This window comes from Galleria mellonella, unplaced genomic scaffold, assembly GCF_026898425.1.
Source record: "Galleria mellonella isolate WM207_F2 unplaced genomic scaffold, CSIRO_AGI_GalMel_v1 utg11558, whole genome shotgun sequence".
Classification (NCBI taxonomy): Eukaryota; Metazoa; Arthropoda; class Insecta; order Lepidoptera; family Pyralidae; genus Galleria; species Galleria mellonella.
The window spans coordinates 130,221-155,219 of record NW_026441977.1 but is presented as its reverse complement, the minus strand read 5'-3'; the positions used below and the strand labels follow the sequence as shown (position 1 = coordinate 155,219).

At 35.7% G+C, this 24,999-nt stretch overlaps 1 protein-coding gene across 1 annotated transcript; it reads left to right on the top strand.

The window, feature by feature from the left end:
- Positions 1–466: 466 nt before the first annotated feature.
- LOC113509326 (structural maintenance of chromosomes protein 5) lies at positions 467–24,744 on the top strand. Its single transcript, XM_052893562.1, has 19 exons — positions 467–655; positions 726–867; positions 1,389–1,577; positions 2,271–2,491; positions 3,767–4,013; positions 5,292–5,499; positions 6,347–6,494; positions 8,407–8,548; positions 9,340–9,545; positions 10,660–10,823; positions 11,375–11,504; positions 12,549–12,684; positions 13,922–14,128; positions 15,514–15,819; positions 17,287–17,396; positions 18,108–18,225; positions 19,062–19,219; positions 20,038–20,155; positions 21,661–24,744. Exons 1-19 carry the CDS (start codon positions 585–587, stop codon positions 21,787–21,789), a joined length of 3,150 nt encoding a protein of 1,049 aa, XP_052749522.1. The 5' UTR covers positions 467–584; the 3' UTR covers positions 21,790–24,744.
- The last annotated feature ends 255 nt before the right edge of the window (positions 24,745–24,999 follow it).

The following is a 24,999-nucleotide window of genomic DNA, read 5'->3' as shown; positions in this document are numbered from 1 at the left end:
CGTTCACGAAGATAGGAGGGAAAAGTAGGGTTATATAGAACGGAATATAAAAACGACATTATATGAAAGTCTCGACGCCTTCGAATTGGCAGCCAATTCAATTTTGTTCTATAAGCGGAGACATGATCATATTTACGCAGACCATATATGAAACGTATACACAAATTCTGTAATCTCTCTAATTTGTTTAAAAGCTCTTCAGTTGCATCAAGGTAGGATATGTCGGCATAATCAAGAAGAGATAACAGTAGAGCTTGTGCCAAAGTAAGCCTTGTCTTAAATGGTAAGAATTTTTGCAATCGTTTAAAAGAATGAAATGAAAAACATAGCTTTTTGCTGACCCCATTAATGTGTTCATTCCAGTTATTCATTTTGCTCGTTATATTGCATTCCACAACACTATTAACTTCAAATGTTCTGCCTGACGTCATTCAATTTGGTAGTCTTGTCATTATCATTGGTTGTCATTCATTCATTCTGAGATATAATTCACTACGCCGACTTTTCAAAACAAAATTTCAAAAAATAGAATTTAAATTTATTTTCACCCATATGATTACGGTGTAGAAATTTTCAATGACATCATGTCGAGGATTAAAAACGACACAGGCGCAAAGCCTGGCAGCATATATCGAATTGCACTTGAAAACTTTGTGTAAGTGAATTTTGCGCGCTTTTTCTGAAACTCGCTTTGTACGTGTAATTCTTATAAAAACTTTTTTCAGAACATACAAACAAGTCGAGTTATTTCCTGGTCCGTCGCTGAATATGATTATCGGTCCAAATGGCACTGGTAAATCAACATTTGTTTGCGCCATCATTTTGGGTCTTTGTGGGAAAACTAACGTCATAGGAAGAGCTAAGAAGGTAATATTGCGGTTGTAATTTTCTATAAAATTTATTGGATTAAATTAAGTTTTATAAGTGTCTTATCAAATAATCCTTACTAATATTATAAACGTGAAAGTGAGTTTGTGTGTTTGTTACGACTTACAGCTTAACCAATCAGTAATCAGTAGTTAGTATAACAAACCAATAGTAATCAGTATGTATGTAAATCCTGTAAATCAAGTTTACAGGATTTACATACAGGAACATATCCCGATTATATGGACAAATTCATGGGTAAAAACTAGTCATAATTTATAATGAATCCAAATCCGATGATAAATTTACAGTTGTAAAAAAATGTATTATGTTTAAATATGTAGATATAAATAGTTGAATAGATTTGACAAAAATTTACAATCAATGGATTTAAATTCTTTGTTTCTTTAGGGTTTTCAACAACCAAGATTTGAAGAAGTAATGTTCATGATTCAATTTAAATTAATGTATTTACAAATTAAATGTCTTTTTTTAAGAAACTTGTGCATGTCAAATTCCAGATTTCTGAATATGTAAGAAGCGGCTGTGAAAATTCCACAATAGAAATCGAACTATACCAACAACCTGGGCAGCGAAATGTCATTATTACAAGAAACTTTGGTCTGAATGACTCCTCTACCTGGTCAATTGATCACAAGACAGTTAGAGAAAAACAAGTGCTGGAACTTATAGCATCACTGAATATTCAGGTAATTTTTTTGTGCAATTTGGTTTGACAAACAAGGTGACAACCCACCTGATGGAAAGTAACAACTGTCAATTATACTTATATATACCATGTCAGCTGTTAACTGTCCAATGCTGAACATAAGCCTCTCCAATGGGTGGTTTTACCAATAGTTTCCATGTTTGGCAGGCAGGTTGGCAACAGTAGTTGGGCTTTAGAGATGTTTAAAGAGGGACACTGTTAATCATCCTTCATCCTCCTGTAGTCACCTCTTATGACATCCACAGGAAAGGAAGGGATGGTCTATTCTATGCCGGGACCACATGAGCATTAAGTTTCTTTGATTGCCACTTACGATACCCACTGCAACTATCTATGCCAGGGCAGCACAGGAATGTATAGCATCATGGCAATTACAGTATACACATTTCCCTTCATGTATTAGCCAGTGGTGTATTTAAAATTGTCTTTCATAATGAATCTGGTCCCTTAAAAAAGATGTGTATGTAATGTCAGATACTGAGAGGTATGTTGTAAGGATGTGTATGTGTGTTACCAAATACATATGTGACATGGATTTGTAACACATAGACATCAGGCTACTAGAAAGTTGTGATAGGAGCTACACTATTATAGACAAATATAGTTAGATGTATCACACATATCCTTATTTACATTTGAGTATGTTTTAGTAATATTTGTTCTGATTTTTCAGGTTGACAATCTATGCCAACTGTTGCCACAAGACCGTGTTCAAGATTTCTCCAAAATGGACCCACAGCAGTTGTTACGGAGTACTTTATCTGCTGTCAGTGGTCAGGAAAGTGTCACTCAACTGGAAGAGTTGATCAAGTGCAGAGATCAACAAAGGGGGTTGTCAACTAAACTGGAAAATAACACTCAGTTGATGCAAGAGCAAATTAGACTTAATGAGAGGTAAGTTGAATCTGGTAATCATATGGTTTTATGGGCTGATGGAGTCCTAACAGAGTATTTATTTATTAATCTACGTCAATAGTAAATACTACTACTACTAGTAAATAATACTACATATACTTATAAAAGGCGAGCATAACTTTCAGAATTTTACTGATGTATTTTAACTACTGAGCATTTTTTTTTATACTACTTAGAATGGCAAACAAGCTGACAGCCCACCTGATGGAAAGTGGTAACCGTCGCCTAAAGACATAACAAAGTATACTGTTTCGCCCATGATACCCCCCATGTGTTGCCATTCCTGAGGACTCAGGTGTTATTCCTCTGTACCCAGTAAATTCACGCCATATCCCACCCTTCAAACCGAAACACAGCCATGCAAACACAACTACTTCACGGTTGAAACATGAATGAGAGCATAATCAAGATGAAAAGTAGAATAAATGTGCATTACATAAGAAAGTTGAAATTTGAAGTTAAAATGAGGAAAATAAACATAATCTAGCATTCCTCCCTCACTGCTACCAGATTCCTGAGTTATAAATGTGACTATCAATTCAATTCAATCTATTTATTGCTATTTCATGTAGTAATAATATAGGTTTTAAGCTATTAAGGGTAAAGAATCAACATGAACCCTGGAAGGGCACAGCAATCACATTAATAAATATTACATAAAGTACATAATTATATCTATACTATCTCTGTAGTAGTATATAGTACATGGGCGGCGGTAGTCACTTACCATCAGGTGAGACGCATGCTCGTTTGCCCCCTGTGCTGTAAAAAAAAAATAGTTTTTTTTAAATGATATAATGGGTTTGAATTTGTTTGGGTCAATTTACAGAAAGTAACAGATCATACATTGTTAACTCATGAATTGGCTGTTATGTATTGTTATTAAATAAATACAATTGAATTGAATAAACTGCAGTTTCTTATTGATATATTAGTCATAATTGATATACTACACTACATTATTTTTATACTAGCTTTTACCCACTTTTACGTCTGCATCGCCGGGATATGTTTATTGATGGAAATAAAGATTAGCCTAGTATTATTAGTCCTTCTCCTCATATAATACGTTTATACTAAATTTTATAGTAATTGGTTAATTTTTAAGGTGTTATAAGATAATAAACAAACAAACTTACTTTCACATTTATAATATTAGTAATTCTAGTTCTTCTGCTGTATTCGGTGCTTCTTTTTTTTTATATTTAAAATATTTATCCACATTAATACAGTTTATGATCTATCGAATTTCAGACTCAAACTAGTTATTGACGCAATGAAACAGAGAAGAGAAATAGAACATCAAATAGAGATATGTGAAAAGAAAAAACTGTGGATAGAATACCAAGAGTTACGGGAGAAGGTTATGGAATGTACGAATGATAAAAAACAAACTGTCAAGTTATACAATAGCCACAAAACTAAAATTGAACCTTTGGAGAAGGCATTGGAAAAGGCCAAAAGTAGTATTAATAGAATGGAACAACAAAAATTAGCAGCTGTAAGTATATTAAATTGAATTTTTTTATGCTTTAGAGTGATATTATGTGGATGGATGTAAATGGGGAGACCTAGACTAACCTATTATGATCAGGTAGACTGTGTTCTTTCTAAAGGATGAGTCAAAAGTCTCCAAAATCGGTGTGTATACATGAGATGCATTATGATAGTGCAGGAAGCAAGCAATGTATATAAGGAGAGAGATATCTTTTGCACTTGGTTCTTTTTGCCTACCCCTTTAGAAACTTGGTGTGAAGATAGATAGAGTGACAACAAATTGTAAATGGAACATTTAAAAATAGATGTCCAAGTTGAATCGCTTTTATGGGATAAGTCTGCAATTGTATATTTAATAATTTATCAGTGTTCAATGTGAATTATGTATAATAAAGATTTTACAATACAATACTATTGATTTAAAGTCTTATTCCTTAATGGTACAATACTATTGAATGCTTGCACGTCATTCACATGTTACTGATCCTTGTGACATGAAGATCTTGATTATTTAGTAGTCTCACAGTTGGTTGAAGGGTGAGATATACTTTTTAAACTGAAATACAACCAGCAAGTAAGCTGTTTGGCTAAGAACTCCCTCTAGTCTTCATTGATTCAGCTGTTAATTGTATACTGAGGTGGTTCAGGACCATTCCCTGTGGCAGTCTATTGGGAAGGTCTGTGGCGTCTGTAAATAAATATTGTAAATATTCATCTCATAGCCACTTGTCAACATCATTACTTTCTTTTCCATCAAGTAGGTTAATTAAATTGTATAATACATAGATATTTCACCTCTTTCTTTCCTTCGGACTGGTCGTACAGACATGACAGCGACATTTACTTTCTACATACATTTCTGCTGTCATTCTCTCCATCTCGATCACTCGCGTCTTACACTTCTAATTTCTGTTTTTATATATTATTTTCTACATATTCCTTTGTATGTAATATTTACCTTCTGTATATAATATATGTAAATAGACAAAGTTAGTTGTTATACTTATTTCCTCTGAACAACTACAGGTCAATGTTTAGCAGTGGACAGTAATGGCTGAGACAATAATGATGATGTCCACTGTTGAACATAGACTTCCTCCATAGATTTCCATAAGGTACAGTTTTGAGACATATGCATTCACTGACTCCCCGCAATACATAAAATCTTTGCTCCATCTTGAGTAGGCATTTATCCTACACTGCAATTATTTGTAGAGAGTTACTATTTAAGAATTTCTTTACCATTTTTTCTCTAGTAATCTCTTAGAAATGTTATTTTTAGAGTCGCGAAGTCCACACATTGAAAGATAGAATAAAAGAATCAATGGAGGCTGCACGTAATCACGAATATATGATTAAGGATATAGAAGCGTCGTACCAAGAGAAGCTAGAAAGATATAAGAACAGAGAACGGGAGCTACAAGAAGCTAGAGTGAAGTTGGACAAGTTGGTTACAGATGAAAGGGTATTGAAGGAGAAAGTTGGAGATGGTAAGTGATAAGATTGGCTACTGCATCATTACCACAAATACGTGGTCTTTTATTCCTTATTAAAAGTATAATGCAATGGGATAATAAATGGATAGCTTGCATTAGTTTAACGCCACGTGCAGTAGATTTTTCGTCGCGGATGATCGGTGACCGGCTCCTATATTTCCATACATAAAATTATGCTACACACTCATGTCCATGTTTTCTGGGGGGAAGGGATCGTTAGTAATGCGGGCTACCACTCCCATTGCTAACAATATACCCTGTCAACAGGTCGACCTCCACGCGGTTCCCCCTGGAAACCATCGTGCTGAGTTCCAGGTGTATTCATCACGATGGGCTAACTGACCTGCTTTTTTCATTATTCACCTATCATCTCTTACTTCTTCTTATCGAAATAAAAACTAACCTATCTCTCAAATTGAAGTGTTTGCTCCAACATAGACATTTACATAATTGAAGATCGTGTCCCACAAAAAAATCCGTCTTCAATTGTGGCAAAAAATTTAATTCAAACTAAATTACTGAACTCATTTAGATAACATATCTATGGGACCAACCTGTAAGTATATCTTAATATAATAACTACTCACGAAAGATTTAATAAAATCTCATATCTAATATATTGTTTCTCTTAAATATCTATTGTCTTATTACAATTATATTGATTAAAATGTATACCATTTCCATTGAAGTAAAAATTTACTACATATAATTTATATAAAAAAAAAAATAGTCTACGATCTGTACGTACATGCTTGTTTACCATTTCATATGTGTAATAAATGAACCTCGAAATATATCCCTTACAGTTACTCAATCTCTGATAAAACATGTTAATTTTCAGAAAGCTCTGTGAAAATGGAGTTGGCAGAGTTAAAAAAAATAGTAACAAAGACGAACGCTGCATTGGAAATGCTTAAGAAACAAAAGTTGGAGGTGCAGTACGATCTTGAGAACAACGTAGTACCACAAATACGGCTTTATCAGAATAAGTAAGTAAGAGCCATCTATTGTCGAATTTTGGAATTAATGCCATGTTTTATTATTACAGCAAAGATGGTCAACTTGATTAGACCATAGATCTATTATTGTTTATTAATAAACACTGTGTGATCTATCAATTTTGTTAGTGAGTCGGGTTAAGTACATTTATTATAATTTTGTATGTTAGCACACTAGATTTATAACATTAAATTGGGTTTGCTATTATAATGTTGTAATTACCAGAGGGAGATTGTACAAAAGTCGATTGCTTAGGTACCTCTGTCCCATTCTTGTATCAACTGTCAAGCAGTTGTTTGCATAGCTGTGTTTCGATTTGAAGGGTGGGATATGGCGTGAATTTACTGGGTACAAAGGAATAACATCTAGGTCCTCAGGAATGGCAACGCATAGGGGTTATCATGGGCGAAACAGTGTATTCTGTTGTGTTCATGGTACTGCTCATGTTTATAGGCGACGGTTGCCACTTTCCATCAGGTGGACCGTCAGCTTGTTTGCCATTCTAAGTTGTATAAAAAAAATTTAATGAATAAATAAATAAATAAATCATGTCTGCCATTAAGTGTCCACTGCTGAACATAGTCTCTCCCTATTGAGGGGCTTTGCCAGTAGTTGCCACGCTTGGCAGGCAGATTGGTAACCGCAATTAGACTTTTAAAGAGGGACGCTGCTGCCCAACCCCCTACAATTAAGTTCCCTTAGTCGCCTCTTACAACACCCACGTGAATGAAATAGATAGCTTATTCTTTGCTACGGCCACACCGCAGTTGGTGATTACGATCTGTACTATATATTTTTTATATATATAAATATTATTATTATGTATAATAAATTTTATACTGTTCTTTGCCGCCATCGACTAGACTAATAATCGCTATCGACGGGTTGGCAAACCCTGGTGTGTAGTTTTTTACGGGATATTTGCAGTAGTAAAATATTATAGTTAATAGTACCAGTTTTTTTTTATGGGTGAAAATGGTATGGTAACCACGCCTGCGCTAACGGGATACGCTGGCAGAGCACCAATGAAGGGTGATAGATGAGAATGAAAACAGGCCAGTTAGCCCATCATGATGAATTCATCAGGAATTAACCATGATAGTTTCCAGGGGGAACCGCGAGGAGGTCGACCTGGTTGAGTATATTGCTAGCAATGGGACTCTCAGTTTCCATTACTAATAATCCCTTTTCCCCCTAATAGTACCAGTTTGGCATAGACTTCATGAATACTTTTATATAGAACAAATATTTTTTATGATATGTATAATGGCAAACAAGCTAATATCCCATCTAAATGTAAGTAGTAACCGTCGCCTATAGACATGACTGTTCACGTCTATAGGCAATTGTGCTGTACCTTACCGAATCCATTGCCCATGCCCATCCAGAGCCCATGGTAGCCCTCATGTGTTGCCATTCTTAAAAACCAATTTCACCGCTATTGAAAGCGTGGACTATATATGTGGAGTTAAAACACTGGTTATATAAAATTGGTATATTTGTACATATCTATTAGTTACTATACAGTTCTATATTACGATATCAGGTGGCGCCACTAGTTGAAAGTAAACATATATTTTATAAAAATACATTTCGTTGCTAGCAACCCTCCACCGTTTGTTTTTCAAGGTACTTTCTTCCACGCACAACCACTCTTTCGAATCAACTTCTAGCAGCAGTATTTCCGAACCGATATTACTTTTTAAAGGCCGGTAGCACACCTGCAATGCCATTGGTGCTGCGGGTGGTCATAGGCGGCGGTAGTTACTTACCATCAGGTTAGCCGCATGCTCGTTTGCTCCCTGTGTTATTAAAAAAAACAACTGCCACATCTCACCTTTCAAACCCTATAATCACAGCAGAAGCACGAGTATCAATTAACACAAGTTGATTATTTTCCAGAATACGTAACCTAGAAGATGTAAGTGTGAAACGTCTAGAAACTCTCCGTTTGTACAGCGAGGATTGCTACAAAGCAGTAATGTGGTTTCGCGAGAACAGAGACATGTTCCAGGCACCTGTGTACGAACCCATGATGTTAGAGGTGAGTATATCAATGTATATGTATATATATATATATATATATATATATCGTATCGTATATATGTATATATAGCCGCGTGATACCGGCGTAAAATGGGCTACCCCAACCTTTCCCGTGGGTGTAGTGAGCGAACAAGGGAACTTAATAGTTAAGAGATGGGCAGCAGCGTCCCTCTTAAAACATCATCAAAGCCTAATTGCGGTTGCCAACCAACTTGTCAAGCGTGGCAACTACTGGCAAAATCCCCTTAAGGAGAAGGCCTATGCAGCCTTTTCCATAAGGAGTTGCCACGCTTGGAAGGCGGGTTGGCCACTGCAGTTAGGCTTTCAGATATGTTTTAAGACGAACGCTGCTGCCCATTCCTCGCCCTTTTTATTCGCCTCTTATGACACCCACGGAAAAGGTGGGGGGGGGGGGGGGGGGGGCATTCTATTCCGGGGCATACAACAACGACATTTGGTAGTTTGCCATTTTATAAAAATAAAATATCCTTACTTTAATAAAACTATCAAACGTGTAATGTCTGTAAAACAGGAATGTTACGCGCACGTTGCCGATGCGTTTATATATATAAAAATTATATATAATCTATATATATAAAAATTAATGCCTCTTTTCGTTGTATTTGTGCCAGTTTTTTTTGTTTGTATAAATGAATTTGATGTTAATTTTTTTTTTTATTAGCGCACTTTATACGTAGCGAAGCACGTACCGGGCCGCTATTAATTTATATAATTATGTATATAATATAAGAATGTATGTGTATTACATCATAATATTTTTTCCAACAGATCAACTTTACAGATCCAAAGTTCGCCCGTTACCTAGAATCAACGGTGCCCGCTCGCGACCTAGTGGCTTTCACGTTCGAATCTAAGCAGGACATGAATTTGTTCCTGCAAAAAGTTAGAATTGAGGGTAATTTGAAAAGGGTCAACGCCATATGCAGCCAAGGTGGAAAAATGAATATACCTCAAAGGGATATACAGCAGTTAAGGTATGTTATTCATCTATAATTTATTTACTAGTGAGAAAATATAAAAAAATCTGTTGTCAATAGTTGCCACGCTTGGCAGGCGGGTTGGCAGCCGCAGTTAGCCTTTGATGATATTTTAAGAGTTAAGTTTGTAGATGTTAGCATACTAACTGCATCCCGTGACTTTGCCCGCGTGAATCACTACATGTATGTTAAGTTAGTACATATATGTTAAGTTAGAACATAACCTAGTCAAATTTAATTCTAAATCACTCTATTTTTAATGTCTGAAAATGGACTGGTAACTCAATATTATACGCTGGCAAGGCACCAGTGATAGATGATAGATGAGAATGAAAGCAGGTCATTTAGCCCCATCGTGAAGAATTTGACAAGAACCATGATGATTTACAGAGGGAACTGTGTGGAGATCAACCTGTTAGGTATATTGCTGGCAATGGGGCTGTTAAAACTCATTACTAACAATCGTCCCCCCCCCTTGTAATCCACTCAGTGGTTTTTGGTATGAAAGAGTAACCAGAATCTGATATATTTTGGTTATTCTTATTTAGAGATGTTGCATCTCTGTGCATCTTCTACCGAATTTATACATGGGAAGTGTTCTGAGGAATTGTTCGGATTGATACCTGCTGCTGATTTTCACCACCGTACAGGTGGTGAAAATCAGCCACAAACTAAAGTTTCATCCCAATCATCTGGACGAGTGGCGGTCTTCCACCGTGCGTTTTTCAAGGCACTTTCTTCCACGCACAACCATTCTTTGGAATCAACTTCCTGCAGCAGTATTTCCGAACCGATATGACAGCATAACCTTCAAGAAAAGAGTATATTCCTTTTTAAAAGGCCGGCAGCACACCTGCAATGCCGCTGGTGTTGTGGGTGATCATGGGCGGCGGTAGTCACTTATCATCAGGTGAGCCGCATGCTCGTTTGCCCCCTGCGTTGTAAAAAAAGAATGCAAAAGCCATCCACCCTTACAATCTTTGGAATTTTAATGAATGAATGAATGATAACTTTATTTGCTCAAATCCAACTTGTATTTTGTTGTATTGTAAGTGTGAGTAGGGTAGTGTAAAAATTAAAAGATGTCTTTAAATAGTTATTCCATTTTCAGCTACCTTGGTTTCTACACGTACCTTATCGACACAATAACAGCGCCGGACGCGATCATACGCTACCTGTGCAAGCAGTACTCAATACACAGGATACCCATTGGCAACGATCACACGTACAAGAACAGCGGCAAGGTGCCGAATGACATCACATACTTTTATACTGGTACGTATATTAAATATACAATTGGGACTTACTTGGCCGTGCTGTCTCGGTATAGAGTAAGCCACCCCCTTTCCTTTCCCGTGGGTGTCGTAAGAGGCGAATAAGGGAGGGCGAGAGATGGGCAGCAGCGTCCCTCTTAAAACTTTTCTAAAGCCTAACTGTGTTTGTAAACCTGCTTGCCCCCCCCCCCCCCCCCCCCCCCCCCCCCCCAATGATAAACTACTTCGTTTCGTACCACCACTTAGATTATGTAGATAGCATCGAATATCAAAAACGGGTCAGCTTTTTGTCATATACTTACGCATATAATGTAACTTCTATATATCTATATTTAATTATTTAATATATAAAATGAGTTTTTACGCATTAAAGAAAAAAAAAAAACGAAATAAATACTAAAGTTGTAAAGGAAACATTCATAACTATTTATCATGCAAAATTGTATAAAAAAATTGATCCGCTTTTCTCGAAGCATTCGTAAGGAGACACCCTATCTGTATAATCTAAGCAACTATATTATATTATATACGTGTATGTTGTTATGTCCTCAGCGAACCACCGCTTCACTGTCCGCGTGTCCGCGTACAGCGGCGCCAAGTCCAGCTCCACCATCGAGATCCGTCCCGCGAAGCTGCTCGCCAATTCACTCGACGTCGACCAGCTCACCAACTACAACACACAGTCAGTACCATATGGCTAAAGCCGCCAATTTCTTCTACTAATAATAATTTCCAGGGTACAGAGGAATAACACCCGAGTTCTTTTTTTATACAACTTAGAATGGCAAACAAGCTGACGGCCCACCTGATCGAAAGTGGTAACCGTCGCCTATAGACATGAGCAGTACCATGTACATAACAGAGTATACTGTTTCGCCCATGATACACCCCATGCGTTGCCATTTCTGAGGATTCATCATAGGGAGACTTTGTACAATAGTCGATTGCTTGGGTACTTCTGTCCCATTCGTGTTTCAACTGTAAAGCAGTTGTGTTTGTATGGCTGTGTTTCGGTTTGAAGGGTGAGATATGGCGTGAATTTACTGGGTATGGAGGAATAACACCTGAGTCCTCAGCGTTTACCCGTACGGGGTCGCCACTCAAGAACCTTTCTGCCCCATCGGTTGTCGGTTCTTCGAGTTGTGTGACCTGCCCATTGCCACTTCAGATTGCTTACCCTTTGGGCTATGTCGGTTACATATAATAAATACATACATACATAAATAAGTACATGAAATATTACTAGATAAAACAATTAGATAAAACGACTGTAATAGAAGAGAGTAACCAGCAGAAGTTTAAAGGGAAAGTGATGGAATGAATCACCAACAAAGATATTACGGATTTTATTGTGTGTTCCAATCCCTTGCTCGCGGGGGGAAAGGCATTGTTAGTAATGGAGACTGAGAATCCCATTGTTAGCAGTATACCCAACCACGTCGACCTCCTCGCGGTTCTCCCTGGAAATTATCATGGTTAATTCCTGATGAATTCATCATGATGGGCTAACTGGCCTGTTTTCATTCTCATCTATCACCCTTCACTGGTGCTCCGCCAGCGTATCCCGTCAGCGCAGGCGGGGTTACCATACCATTTTCACCCATAAAAAAAAACCCTTGCTCGCGGCGCTGGCGGCCACAGCGCGTAGCCGTGGTATCCCTTAGTTATGTACTCTTTGGCGGTCGGCTTCCTACGTAAAATTAAATACATATTATATTATTTATAGGATAGCAAATTTCGAAGCAACCGCACAAGGTCACAGAGACAGGATCAGGGTTCTGGACAGCAAATCGGACACGCTAGAGGAGAATTTAAACGAGCTGAACACCAGACGGAAGAGGATCAACGAGGGCTTCGAAAAAGTAAGTGAACAAAACTGAACTTTGAAAACCATGCATGGTCAATCATGCGCGATCTTTTACATGACAATGTTATTTTAGTTAATGGTCGAGGGTTAGGCAGCATCGTCCCTATTAAAACAGCACTAAAACGTTTGTCATATGTGGCAACTACTGGCAAAACCCCTAAAAGAGAAGGCCTATCATTGCTGAACATGAACAGATGTCAGACTTCTATTTTTGAATAATTTTTTATTTAACTCAGAATGGTAATAAAGCTGACAGCCCACCTGATGGAAAGTAGTATCCGTCGCCTATAGACATGAGCAGTAACCATGGACATAACAGAGTATACTGTTTCGCTCATGATATCCTCCATGCGTTGCCATTCCTGAGGACTCAGGTGTTATTCCTCTGAGCCCTATAAATTCACTACCATATCCCACCCTTCAAACCGATACACAGCCATGCAACCACAACTGCTTCACAGTAGAGAAACACGAATGGGACAGAGGTGCCTAAGTACGCCTTTTGTACATATGTTAAAAGTCTGTTATTCATTATTATTTTGCATAACAATCTTTTAACATATTCGTTGTTGAATCAGTATTAAAGGAGGGATCTCATTGCTACCAATATACCCTGTCAGGTTGACCTCCACGTGATCCCCTCTGGAAACCATTGTGCTGAATTCCATATGTATTCGTCAATAATGGCTAACTGGCTTCACTGGTGCCTCGCCATCATGTACCGTTAGTGCAGGAGGGGTTACCATTCCATTATCATCTACTAAAAAACTGACAATTACCAGGTGTATTTTCTCTCAAGTTGGAACAAACATTACACCAAATTTACAAAATTTTATTTAAATCGGTTGAGTGGTCTCGGAAATTAGCGTAAATGTACAGTGTGTCATAGGATTTTAATATGATGGGATGGGATGGGATGGGATCTTTAGATATTACTAGAATTAATGTTTATTTCTGTGAAATTGAAGTGGCAATGGGCTGGTCACATAGCTCGAAGAACCAACAACCGATGGGGAAGAAAGATTCTTGAGTGGCGACCTCGTACGGGCAAACGCAGTGTAGGACGACCCTCCACTAGATGTGGTGATGACCTCAAAGACATTGCAGGGAGTCAGTGAAGCAGGTGGCTCAGGACCGTTCCTTATGGCAGTCTATGGGGAAGGCCTATGTCCAACAGTGGAGATAGTGGCTGAAATGATGATGATAAATGTTTAAATATGTTTTTAAAACAGGTGCATGAAATTGGCTCCCAAATCCGTTTGCAAAAGAAGAAAATCCAAGACATAGAGAACGAGCCATTCTTCAACATTCAGCAAGAGAGGGGCCGGTGTAAGAGAAAACAAAGGGACTGTGTCTTGAAACAGTGTAAACTGCAACAAGAGATCTGTGATGACATGAAGAGGTTGGAGTCCGAAGTACTCAATGGACAAATGTGGAAGGTATGTATACACTTTTTTAGGATTCCATACCATAAAAGGAAAAACAGAATCCATATAGGATCATTTTGTAGTCCATTAAGATTCTTATTTTCAAGATCGTGTGGACCTCCATCATGATATTTATCAAGCTGAAATTAATATCAAATATTCAAATCTTCAATCTTTTGAAGCTGTGAACAAATCAGACTTCTATGTACGTACGCACATACAAAAGATACGATGGTTTATAACGTAAAAAAATACATTCATATAGGACTTCACAGCATTATTTTGTACATTTTTTTTATCTACCACACAGTTTGAGAAGCTGTTATATATATATTTTTTTAATATAAGTTTAATTTACAAATTTCGAATCTAATTTATTTATCTTCAAGTGAACACCTTAATCTCTTCTTAATTCATTAAAATATATATCTCTGGGCATACTACACAACGCCATCTAGTCCTTAAATAAGCAACTTTTCTACTAAACACAACTGATAGATAGATATGCATAATTATATATATATATATATATATATATATATATATTATATATATATATTAAGAAATACTTTCAAACTGAATTTATTGTTCTATCCATGCCATAATTTCTCAATCTTATGTTGCCCACCGTCCATATTGCCAACATGTTTTTTTTTCTAGAGTCTCCCATCTCAATGTTACTTACCATCTGCCTTTAAGCCGATATTTTTTAATCTGTCCACGCTTCTGCACCTTTTCAATGATGAACTACTTCATCTCTCGTCCTCTAATTTTCTCTGGGACCTTCTACTGCCCTTCTGAATGTCTCAAACGCTCACAGAATAGCAGTCAGAGATTGATAGCTAAAATGGAATGTTGTGGAACTTCTGATAGTAATAGTGGTGGTCAATCTTCTAGTGTTGGCAGTCACACACATACTAATGGTAGCGGAATTAAACAAAATAGTTCTAATCAAATAACCAGTGATATGGATTTCCGCAAATAAAATATGTAGCTATAAAATTATTCGAATATTTTTTTTTATACAACTTAGAAAAGCAAACAAGCTGACGGCCCACCTGATGGAAAGTGGTAACCGTCGCCTATAGACATGAACAGTACCATGGACATAACAGAGTATACTGTTTCGCCCATGATACCCCCCATGCGTTGCCATTCCTGAGGACTCAGGTGTTATTCCCCTATACTCAATAAATTCACGCCATATCCCACCCTTCAAACCGAAACACAGCCATGTAAACACAACTGCTTCCCGATTAAAACACGAATGGGATAGAGATACCCAAGCAATCGACTTTTGTACAAAGTCTCCCTCTGGTAAATTTTATTATTTCGAATATTGGAATGCAAGCCCTATTTGTAAGATGTTGTAGTTTTGATAAGTATTTACTTCGCAGGTAAAACTGGACTTCAGCAGAAAGGCGATAGTCCAACAGGAATCTGAACTACGGGAACTAAAGACCGAACTCAGCAACGTCCAAGCTACTCTAGAGAACATCGAGAATGTTCTAACACGTGCCAAGTCGACCGCAAAAGAGAAATTGCTAGAAGCGAAGCGTGGTTGCGCAAACAAGTTGCCCCACGAAGCGGACTTCCCCTACAAGAAGGAGTTCGATGAACTGCCCTCTGATTTGAATAAATTGCAAGAGTATTGTTATGAAATGCAGACGAGGATGGACTGTATGGATAAAGGGGATGAACAGGTAAATATACCTCCTTATCTTTTGACCACAACAGAATATCAGTGTTTGGCTCTTTTTAGGGCAAAGCAATAAACTGAGTTGAGACAAAATGACATTTTTAACACAAAATGGTCTCAACTCAGTGCTTTGCTGTGGCACATTCGCAAAAAAATATATTACGTCTTTTCTGTACTTTTTTTTTGTATATATATTCTTTTTTCCCTTTTTTTTAAGTATGTACCAATATCTAATGTTATTTGTGTGCTGTGATATATCTATCTATATCATATATGACGTGCGCTTTCCTTCATACAGTTTTCTTTACACTATTTAGATAAGGATGTGGAGACTCATTTGGAAAAAAGAAAGAGAAAAAAATAGTTTAATAACTAAAATAGGTTTATGAGTGGTTTGACGTTTTATCAGTAGGAGAGGGTAAACTTTATTAATATTATAAATGTGACAAGGTGAGTCTATTTACTTTTTGTTAGTGCCTTAATGTGGTTGGTCGATAAAAAAATAACACAAGAAATATTAGATGGCGCTACAATCGAGACTTGTGTTTTTTGTTAATTATTATATAATTAAAGATAATGTGAGGCTAAATTTCTAGATTGATAATTTATCATAATTTTTGTCTTCATTTTTTAATATTATATTCTAATATATAAAATTCTCGTATCGCGGTGTTTGTTACCCTACTCCTCCGAAACGGCTTTACCGATTTATATGAAATTTTATGTGCATATCGGGTAGGTCTGAGAATCGGCCAACATCTATTTTTCATACCCTTCAATGATAATATATTTAAACCACCCACCCCTAAATATTTTTTAACAATTTTTTTTTATTTTTATTTTATGATTTAGCATTGAAAAATACATACAAATTCAAATTTTCACGCATTTACGATCAACCCCTGTTTTTTAATCGTCATTTTTATATGCCGCAATAGGGTTGAAAGATGACAATCGAATATAATAATTGTAGTACGAAAAAAATACATGTATATATTTCGATATAATGTATATGGTAAAACAACGTTTGCCAAGTCAGCTAGTATTTTTTATAATATTATTGGGTCAGTTTATTTTTTGTTTAACGCAAGTTCGTCGTCGGTACCATCAAAAGCTTTCTGTTTTTCCTAATGCTGGTAGAGAATGCCATACGGTATTAAGCCCGCCATTTTTACAAAAATTTATTGTGCAATAAACAATAAATAAATAGCAAACAAGCAAATTAACCCCCTACTGCATGGAGTGACGACCTGATATGCATTGCAGGGTGTCAGTGGATGCAGGTGGCTCGGGACCGTTCTTTATGGCGGTCTATGGGGGAGGCTTATGTCCAGCAGTGGACGAATAATGGATGAAATTATAATAATGATGAAGCAAATTAATCAATAAATAAATAAATTGATTTAGTATCAATACTCAATCGATAATAATATTGTTACGGTTATAACATTGCTAATGTACCTTATTGTAGGTTATAAAGGAATACGACGAGAGAGAAAAGTTGATTGCCAAACTGAAGGCCGAAGTGAATAACTCGAGCGATGTCAACAAAGAATTGGATATTAAGATGAAGCGAATCAGGTAATTTCTATTCTCCAACTGACTTCAAAAAGGTAGTTCTCGATGCAGTTGTATTTTTTTTATATTTGTTACCTCATAACTCCGTCGGTTGTAAACCAATATAAAGACATAAAGGACTTGCAAATTGGTCCTAGAATGAATAGAAATTTTATCAAAATCAGTTTAGTAGTTTAGTTTTTAAATCAAAATAAAATTACAGTATTTACTGATTACATATAGTTTTTTTTTTTTCTGAAACACAATCTCAATTATTTATTATATGCGGCTCGACTGTTTTTATGGAATTTCTGATTTCTATAGAATTAAAATAAAAAAAAAATCATATCTCTGAACCAGATAAGATTTGATCGTCGGGAGTTCTACTCTTACTATGTAATGATAATATATATATATATATATATATATATATATATATATATATATATATATATATATATATATATATATATATATATATATATATATATATATATCAATAATATATTTTAGCATCTTTATATAACAATATTGTTATATTATTATTTTACAAAGTTATATATATATATATATATATATATCGTCGCTTCCTTTCCCGTTGGTGTGGTAAGAGGCGACTAATAAAGAGTAGGTTCTTAGTTCGTCTATTTTCTTGCATGTTCAGCAATACGAGTATCTTGGCCGATTACAGGCCGATTTTGATAATTCTTTTTTAATTCCCATTTTCCATTACAGTTCACAATGGTTGCCGCCACTACTGGAGCTACTGCGCGATATCAACCGTAACTTCGGAGATATGTTCGCCAAAATGGGTTGCGCCGGCGAGATCAAGCTTGACAAGGGGGGCAGTGACGTGAGTAGCTTTATTTTAATACTAGTTAATAACCGCGACTTCGAGGGGGGAAAGGGATTGTTAGTAATGGAAACTAAAAAAACCCATTGCTAGCAATATACCTAACCAGGTCGACCTCCACGCGGTTCCTCCTGGAAACTGTCACGATTAATTCTTCATGATGAATTCATCATGATAGGCTAACTGGCCTGTTTTCATTCTCATTTATCACCCTTCACTGATGCCTTGCCAGTGTATCCCATTAGCGCAGGCGGGGTTACCATTCCATTTTCATTTATAAAAAAAAAACTGCGGTAGCTTCCCAAGCGTGGCAACTACTGGCAAAACTCCTCAATAGGGGGGAGGCCTATGTCCAGCAGTGGACGGTTAATAGCTGATATGATGATGATGATGAATGAACAGTACCTATAAAGGTATATTTCAAGGTATATATCAACATATTATTATCCATCCATTGCTGCACAAAGGCTTCCTCCATAGATTGCCACAAGAAGCGGTCCTGAATCACCTGCATCCACTGACTACTTGCAATGCATTCGAGGTCTTCACTCCACCTAGGGGAGGGGCTCGTCATACACTGCGTTTGCCCGTACGAGCTCGCCACTCAAGAGCTTATCTTTCTTTTGGTCACTTTAGCTCGCTTATCCTACCGTGTGGCGTGCAAATGATTAATGTAGAATATTTTTAATATTTCTGTTTAATATTTTTGTGTGTAATATTCCTTTTTTATGTGTTATTGTACTCGTGCTTTCCTGGGTGAGCGTATTGGAAGACTGCAAGGCTCACCCAGTGGATGTAATAAATGAATAAATGAATAAATTTTGAATTACGTACAGGAGGACTACGACAAGTACGGCGTGGCGGTGCTGGTGAGCTTCCGTCGTGGCGAGGAGTTGCGGCGGCTGACGCGGCACGCGCAGTCGGGCGGCGAGCGCGCGCTCGCCACCGCGCTGTTCCTGCTCGCGCTGCAGCAGCTCGCCACCGTGCCCTTCCGGTACTCTAACACCGACATTTTTTTTTATACAACTTACAATGGCAAACAAGCTGACGGCCCACCTGATGGAAAGTGGTAACCGTCGCCTATAGACATGAGCAGTACCATGGACGTAACAGAGTATACTGTTTCACCCATGATACCCCCCCCCCCCCATTCGTTGCCATTCCTGAGGACTCGGGTGTTATTCCTCTGTACCCTGTAAATTCACTGCCATATCCCACCCTTCAAATCTACCAGTATATGTAATAACTACCGGTTTAACTTACATGTAATTAGATTAAGAAATCGCGACTAGTTTCGGGATCAATTCGTGATCCTTATTCATGAGCGGCTGTGACGCGAGCGCTAATGTCACTATCATCGAGTTTTCTCGATCTAACTACACGTTGGTTAAACATTGTGTGTTTACGAAACTTTTATCAATATCAGGCTATATTTATGGTTGAAATTTGAGTCACTAGACTGTAGGTGTAACATTTTTAGTAGTAGACTCATTTTTTGCTGCTACTTCGTACACGTTGATTTCCGAACTAAAAAACCTACGAAATATACCATTGGCTTTTTCATCCCTATCTCCAATCTCCTGTGGAAGATCCCACTTAATTGTCTGCCACCACAGTGGTTTAAAAAAAAAAGTTTTGCAACTTTCCATGTTAGCCATCAATCCCCGACCGCTATTCAGTCCACGCACGTTTTGTTAAATTGTTTTTCAAAATAACCGATAACTCGAACGTTGCCACGATTCCGCAAGCTTTTTCACCTTTAATAGATTGTTTTGTATTTCTATTCTAATATTTCAAGTTTTAAAATTTTAGATGCGTGGACGAGATTAACCAAGGCATGGACCCCATCAATGAGAGGAAGATGTTTTCCTTACTAGTTAAAGTGACCACCGAGTGTGATAATGCACAGTACTTCTTATTGACACCAAAGGTGAGTATTTATTTATTTCATCATCATCCTTTAACTGTCCACTGATGAACGTAAGCCTCCACCTAGAGGGGGCTTTCCCAAGTTGTCACGCTTGGCAGGCAGATTGGCAAACGCGCTTTAGAGATGTTTTAAGAGGGACGCTGCCTTAGTCACCTCTTACAATATCCGCGGGAAAGGAAGGGGTTTTTTTATGAGTGAAAATGCTATGGTAACCCCGCCCGCGCTAACGGAATACGCTGGCGGAGCACCAGTGAAGGGTGATAGATGAGAATGAAAACAGGCCAGTTAGCCCATCATGATGAATTCATCAGGAATTAACCATGATAGTTGCCAGGGAGAACCGCGAGGAGGTCGACCTGGTTGGATATATTGCTAGCAATGGGATTCTCAGTCTCCATTACAAACAATCCCTTTTCCCCTGAAAGGAAGGGGTTGTACTTACATGGCTGTATTTCAGTTTGAAGGGAATACGGCTGTGAAAGTACGCCTTAAGTTTGGCATGCAGGGTGTCATTGGCGTCACAGTGTATTCTGTGATACTTATAGTGCCATTCATGTCTATAGGCAACCATTAGAAGGGTCGTATACTTATTTTGCGTTTAATTTGTAATAGAATATAATTAAAAGATTGTGTTTTACAAAAAAGCGACTTAAATTGTGGTAAAATTAATTTTGATATCAAAACTAAACTGCTCAATCGATTTTTTAATATTTTTTTTTATACAACTTAGAATGGCAAACAAGCTGACGGCCCACCTGATGGAAAGTGGTAACCGTCGCCTATAGACATGAGCAGTACCATGGACATAACAGAGTATACTGTTTCACCCATGATACCCCCCATGCGTTGCCATTCCTGAGGACTCAGGTGTTATTCCTCTGTACCCAGTAAATTCACGCCATATCCCACTCTTCAAACCGAAACACAGCCATGCAAACACAACTGCTTCACGGTTGAAACACGAATGGGACAGAGGTACTCAAGCAATCGACTTTTGTACAAAGTCTCCCTCTGGTAATTTTTTTATCGGCCTAATTTGTAAGATACAAAAAAAAGAATTTCCCAAATCGGTTTATGTCTGATGGAGTTATGACATAAAAAACATAAAGAAACGTACTACTGAACTGAGGACCCCCTTTTTTTTTAAGTCTATTGAAAATTCAAAGGCTCTGAGAACAGTTTTTTAGAAGTCGGTTTAAAAACTGAAGAAAGAAGGTTATTATACTTGAAAGCAAGATATATTTATTTAGTGTTTAATAATAAAAAAAAAATAATAATAAACAAAAATGTTCTTTCGCTGATTTACAGTGGCACCAATTTATTACTACTGTCCAATATATATTTTTTTATATATATATATATATATATATATATATATATATATATATATATATATATATATATATATATATATATATATATATATATATATATATATATATATGGTTTTTCCTGTCCAATTTCTTATTTCTATATTAATCATATTATATTTTTTATCTTTTCAGTTGCTGACAAATTTAGAATACAACTCCAAGATCATGGTCCACACCATCATGAACGGGAAGGCCATCATGAATTATAGAAAATGGAAATACGATAAGTTCATTGAAAACGCACCCAACTACAGAATGTAAAATTTTCCTGTATGTTTTAAGTATTATACTACTTCTGAAATCCACGCGTACAAAATAGCGGGTAGTTTGAATGAAGTTTCGCCAAGAGGTCAAAAACAGTTAATTGCACGTAACTTTAATCGACAAGTTGAACTTTTTATGAAATGTTCATAGTGAGAGTTAGCATGAGTGTATTTTTTTTTAATGGATGATAATAGAATAGTAATAGTAATATAGTAACCTCGCCTGCACTATTGGGGTACCAGTGAGTGATGATAGGTGACGATAAAAGCAGGTTAGTTAGCCCATCGTGACGAATTCAACAATAAATCAATCACGATGGTTTACAGGGGGAACCGCGTGGAGGTCGACCTGATAGGGTATATTGCTGGCAATAGGATTACTAATCTTCATTACTGACAAATTTATTAAATTTCTAATAAATTTAAGTGTGATTGTCCATTAAACAGTAATTTCACGAAACTATAAAAAAAAAACTGCTCTACCTGCTGTCGTTGATGATATTTTCCACTTTGGGTGTTGCTGGAAGAAAACTCTTTTAGAGTTAAGCTCGCCTTTGTACATTTACTTAGCTCTGTTATATTTTTTATATATTATCTATGTGTACATTAAAGTATAGAATAAATAAATAAAATACTAGGTTGTGAGGTAATTTATAGAAATAGCGTTTATTGCAATCGATTACAAAGAGTTCTTCTCTAAAACCAATACATTCAGTTTGATGATAATATCCAAAGGGAGAGTTTGTACAAGTCGTCTGTATGGGTATTGGGCACTTCTGTCCCATTCACGTTTATACCGTTAAGCAGACATGCTTCCATGGTTGTGTTTCACTTTCAAGGGTACGATACAATATATATATATTTGAAAACTGAATGATTACAAAGAGTTCTCTAAAACAAACGCTTTCAGTTTGATGATAATATCCAGAGTGAGGGTTTGTACAAGTCGTCTGTATGGGTATTGGGCACTTCTGTCCCATTTATGTTTATACCGTTAAGCAGACATGCTTCTATGGTTGTGTTTCACTTTCAAGGGTATGATACAATATATATATTTGAAAACTGAATAAAAAGCAATACTTTTGCATTTACTGTTGTTAATTTATCTTGTAAATATTATTAAAGTAACATCAATAGTTTTTAATTTAACAATTCAAGATATAGTTTCGACGGTTTCGTATAGGATTTTATTTCGAATTTTCCTTCTCTTGCAATGATTTATGGTTTTTTTAACTCTTTAGTTGGCTCTTATGACATCCTGGTGATGAAAAGAAATGATGACAAAGTGCACGGGGTTTAGTGTGTAGTATTGTAGAAATTTAAGAAACAGGCGTAACATATCCCCCGCCTTGAATTATGACCAATTTATTTTAGTAGTACAATCTAATGTATTTTTACTGGATTATTATATAGACTTATTTAAAATAATACCAAAAGAGATATCCTAGACAAATCTCTTTCTTTTTTTAAATATTTGTAAATACGTAGGTATTAACATAGTATGTCAATGTTTTTTCTAAACTCATACTGTATGTACGAGTCGTGTAATTATATGAACTTTTTGTCTGTCAATTTGTTGTTATATATATTTTTTTTACTATAATATAAAAATAGCTCCATGTTTTATTCAGAATATTAATTATTTTCCTTCAGGTTAAGAAACCTGACCGAGACAAGAGATTAACTAGTAAACTAACCTTACTATGAGATAGAACGCTATTGCTGTCTCATTTGATCTTAAATTGCATTTAAGATTTTTCACTTGCCTGAAAGCCCAGAGTTATTATGAGACAGAAAGCTAATGCTGTTTTATTCTATCTCAAAACGCATTTAATAGATATGCCACTTGCTAAAAAGGCTCGATTGTAAACTAGTTATATATATTGTTTTTTAATATTTTTTTTTATGAAGGAATAATATAATAATGGCAAATCACAAATTTTAAATTCTTTGTAATTATTACTAGGTATTATTTTGTATAATTGTTTTTTATTATGCAATTGTAATAAATGAACGTTTTAAACGTTAAAAATAACGTCAAATATATTTCAAATGTTATAATTAATAATGGTACAAAACAAATTTTAATGTAATTTATATTTTTAAACAATAAAAATGCTCATTTATTGAAATTCTCTGTTTGTTCTGTAATAAACTAGATGGCGCCTTAGGTTTGTTTTCCATTTCAATTATTTTATACAATAGAAAAAATTATCATACTCAAAAACAATCTTAGTATTTAAATACACTATTTATTTATTTAGGTTCACATACAACTTTTGCATTTTACATGCTACTTAATCAATAACACAAAAAATAATTTTGCCTAATGTAAAAGTCTTTTACAGGCGAACACCACATGCACTATTATAATATTTAATAATTATTGAACAATGACAATAACAATATCTGAATAATAAGTAGATCAAGAACTTATGTCTAAGATTTTCCTCAATAAGTTATATATCGGAATTATTGGTACTATCGGAATATAACGCGATGAAAAATTTACAGGTAAATAGTACCTACATACCTGCTTCTTTATTGCTGACGTTTCGACGGATTTCAATGATTATTTTTAACTACTAACTCTTAATAACTATTGCAGTAAGATGTTACATTATCCAATAAGATTCTTACTAAGCTGCCAGCCAGTGCAACGTTGATTTTCTTAATAAAAAGAAACATATATGGGAATATCAAATGAACAACATGAAAAACGTTTAAGAGAAAGAAACACAAATTGTAAGATATATATAATATCTCAAAATTTGTTTGTTACATTCAATATATCTTTGAAAAATGAAACTGGTAAGGTATTTAGTGTTTAACTATTGGAAAATGCCACTTTGTAAAATAATAATGTTAAAATATTGAAAATTGCTAAAACTATTTTTAATATTTAATATAAATAGAATAATCAATCAATATACATTATATACATATACATATATATACACATATATATATGTATGTATATATATATATATATATATATACACATACATATATATATGTATGTATATATATATACATACATATATATATGTATGTATATATATATACACATACATATATATATGTATGTATATATATATACACATACATATATATATGTATATATATATATATATATATATATATATATATATATATATATATATATATATATATATATTCTTGTTCTGTTTTATTGTAATGTTTTATG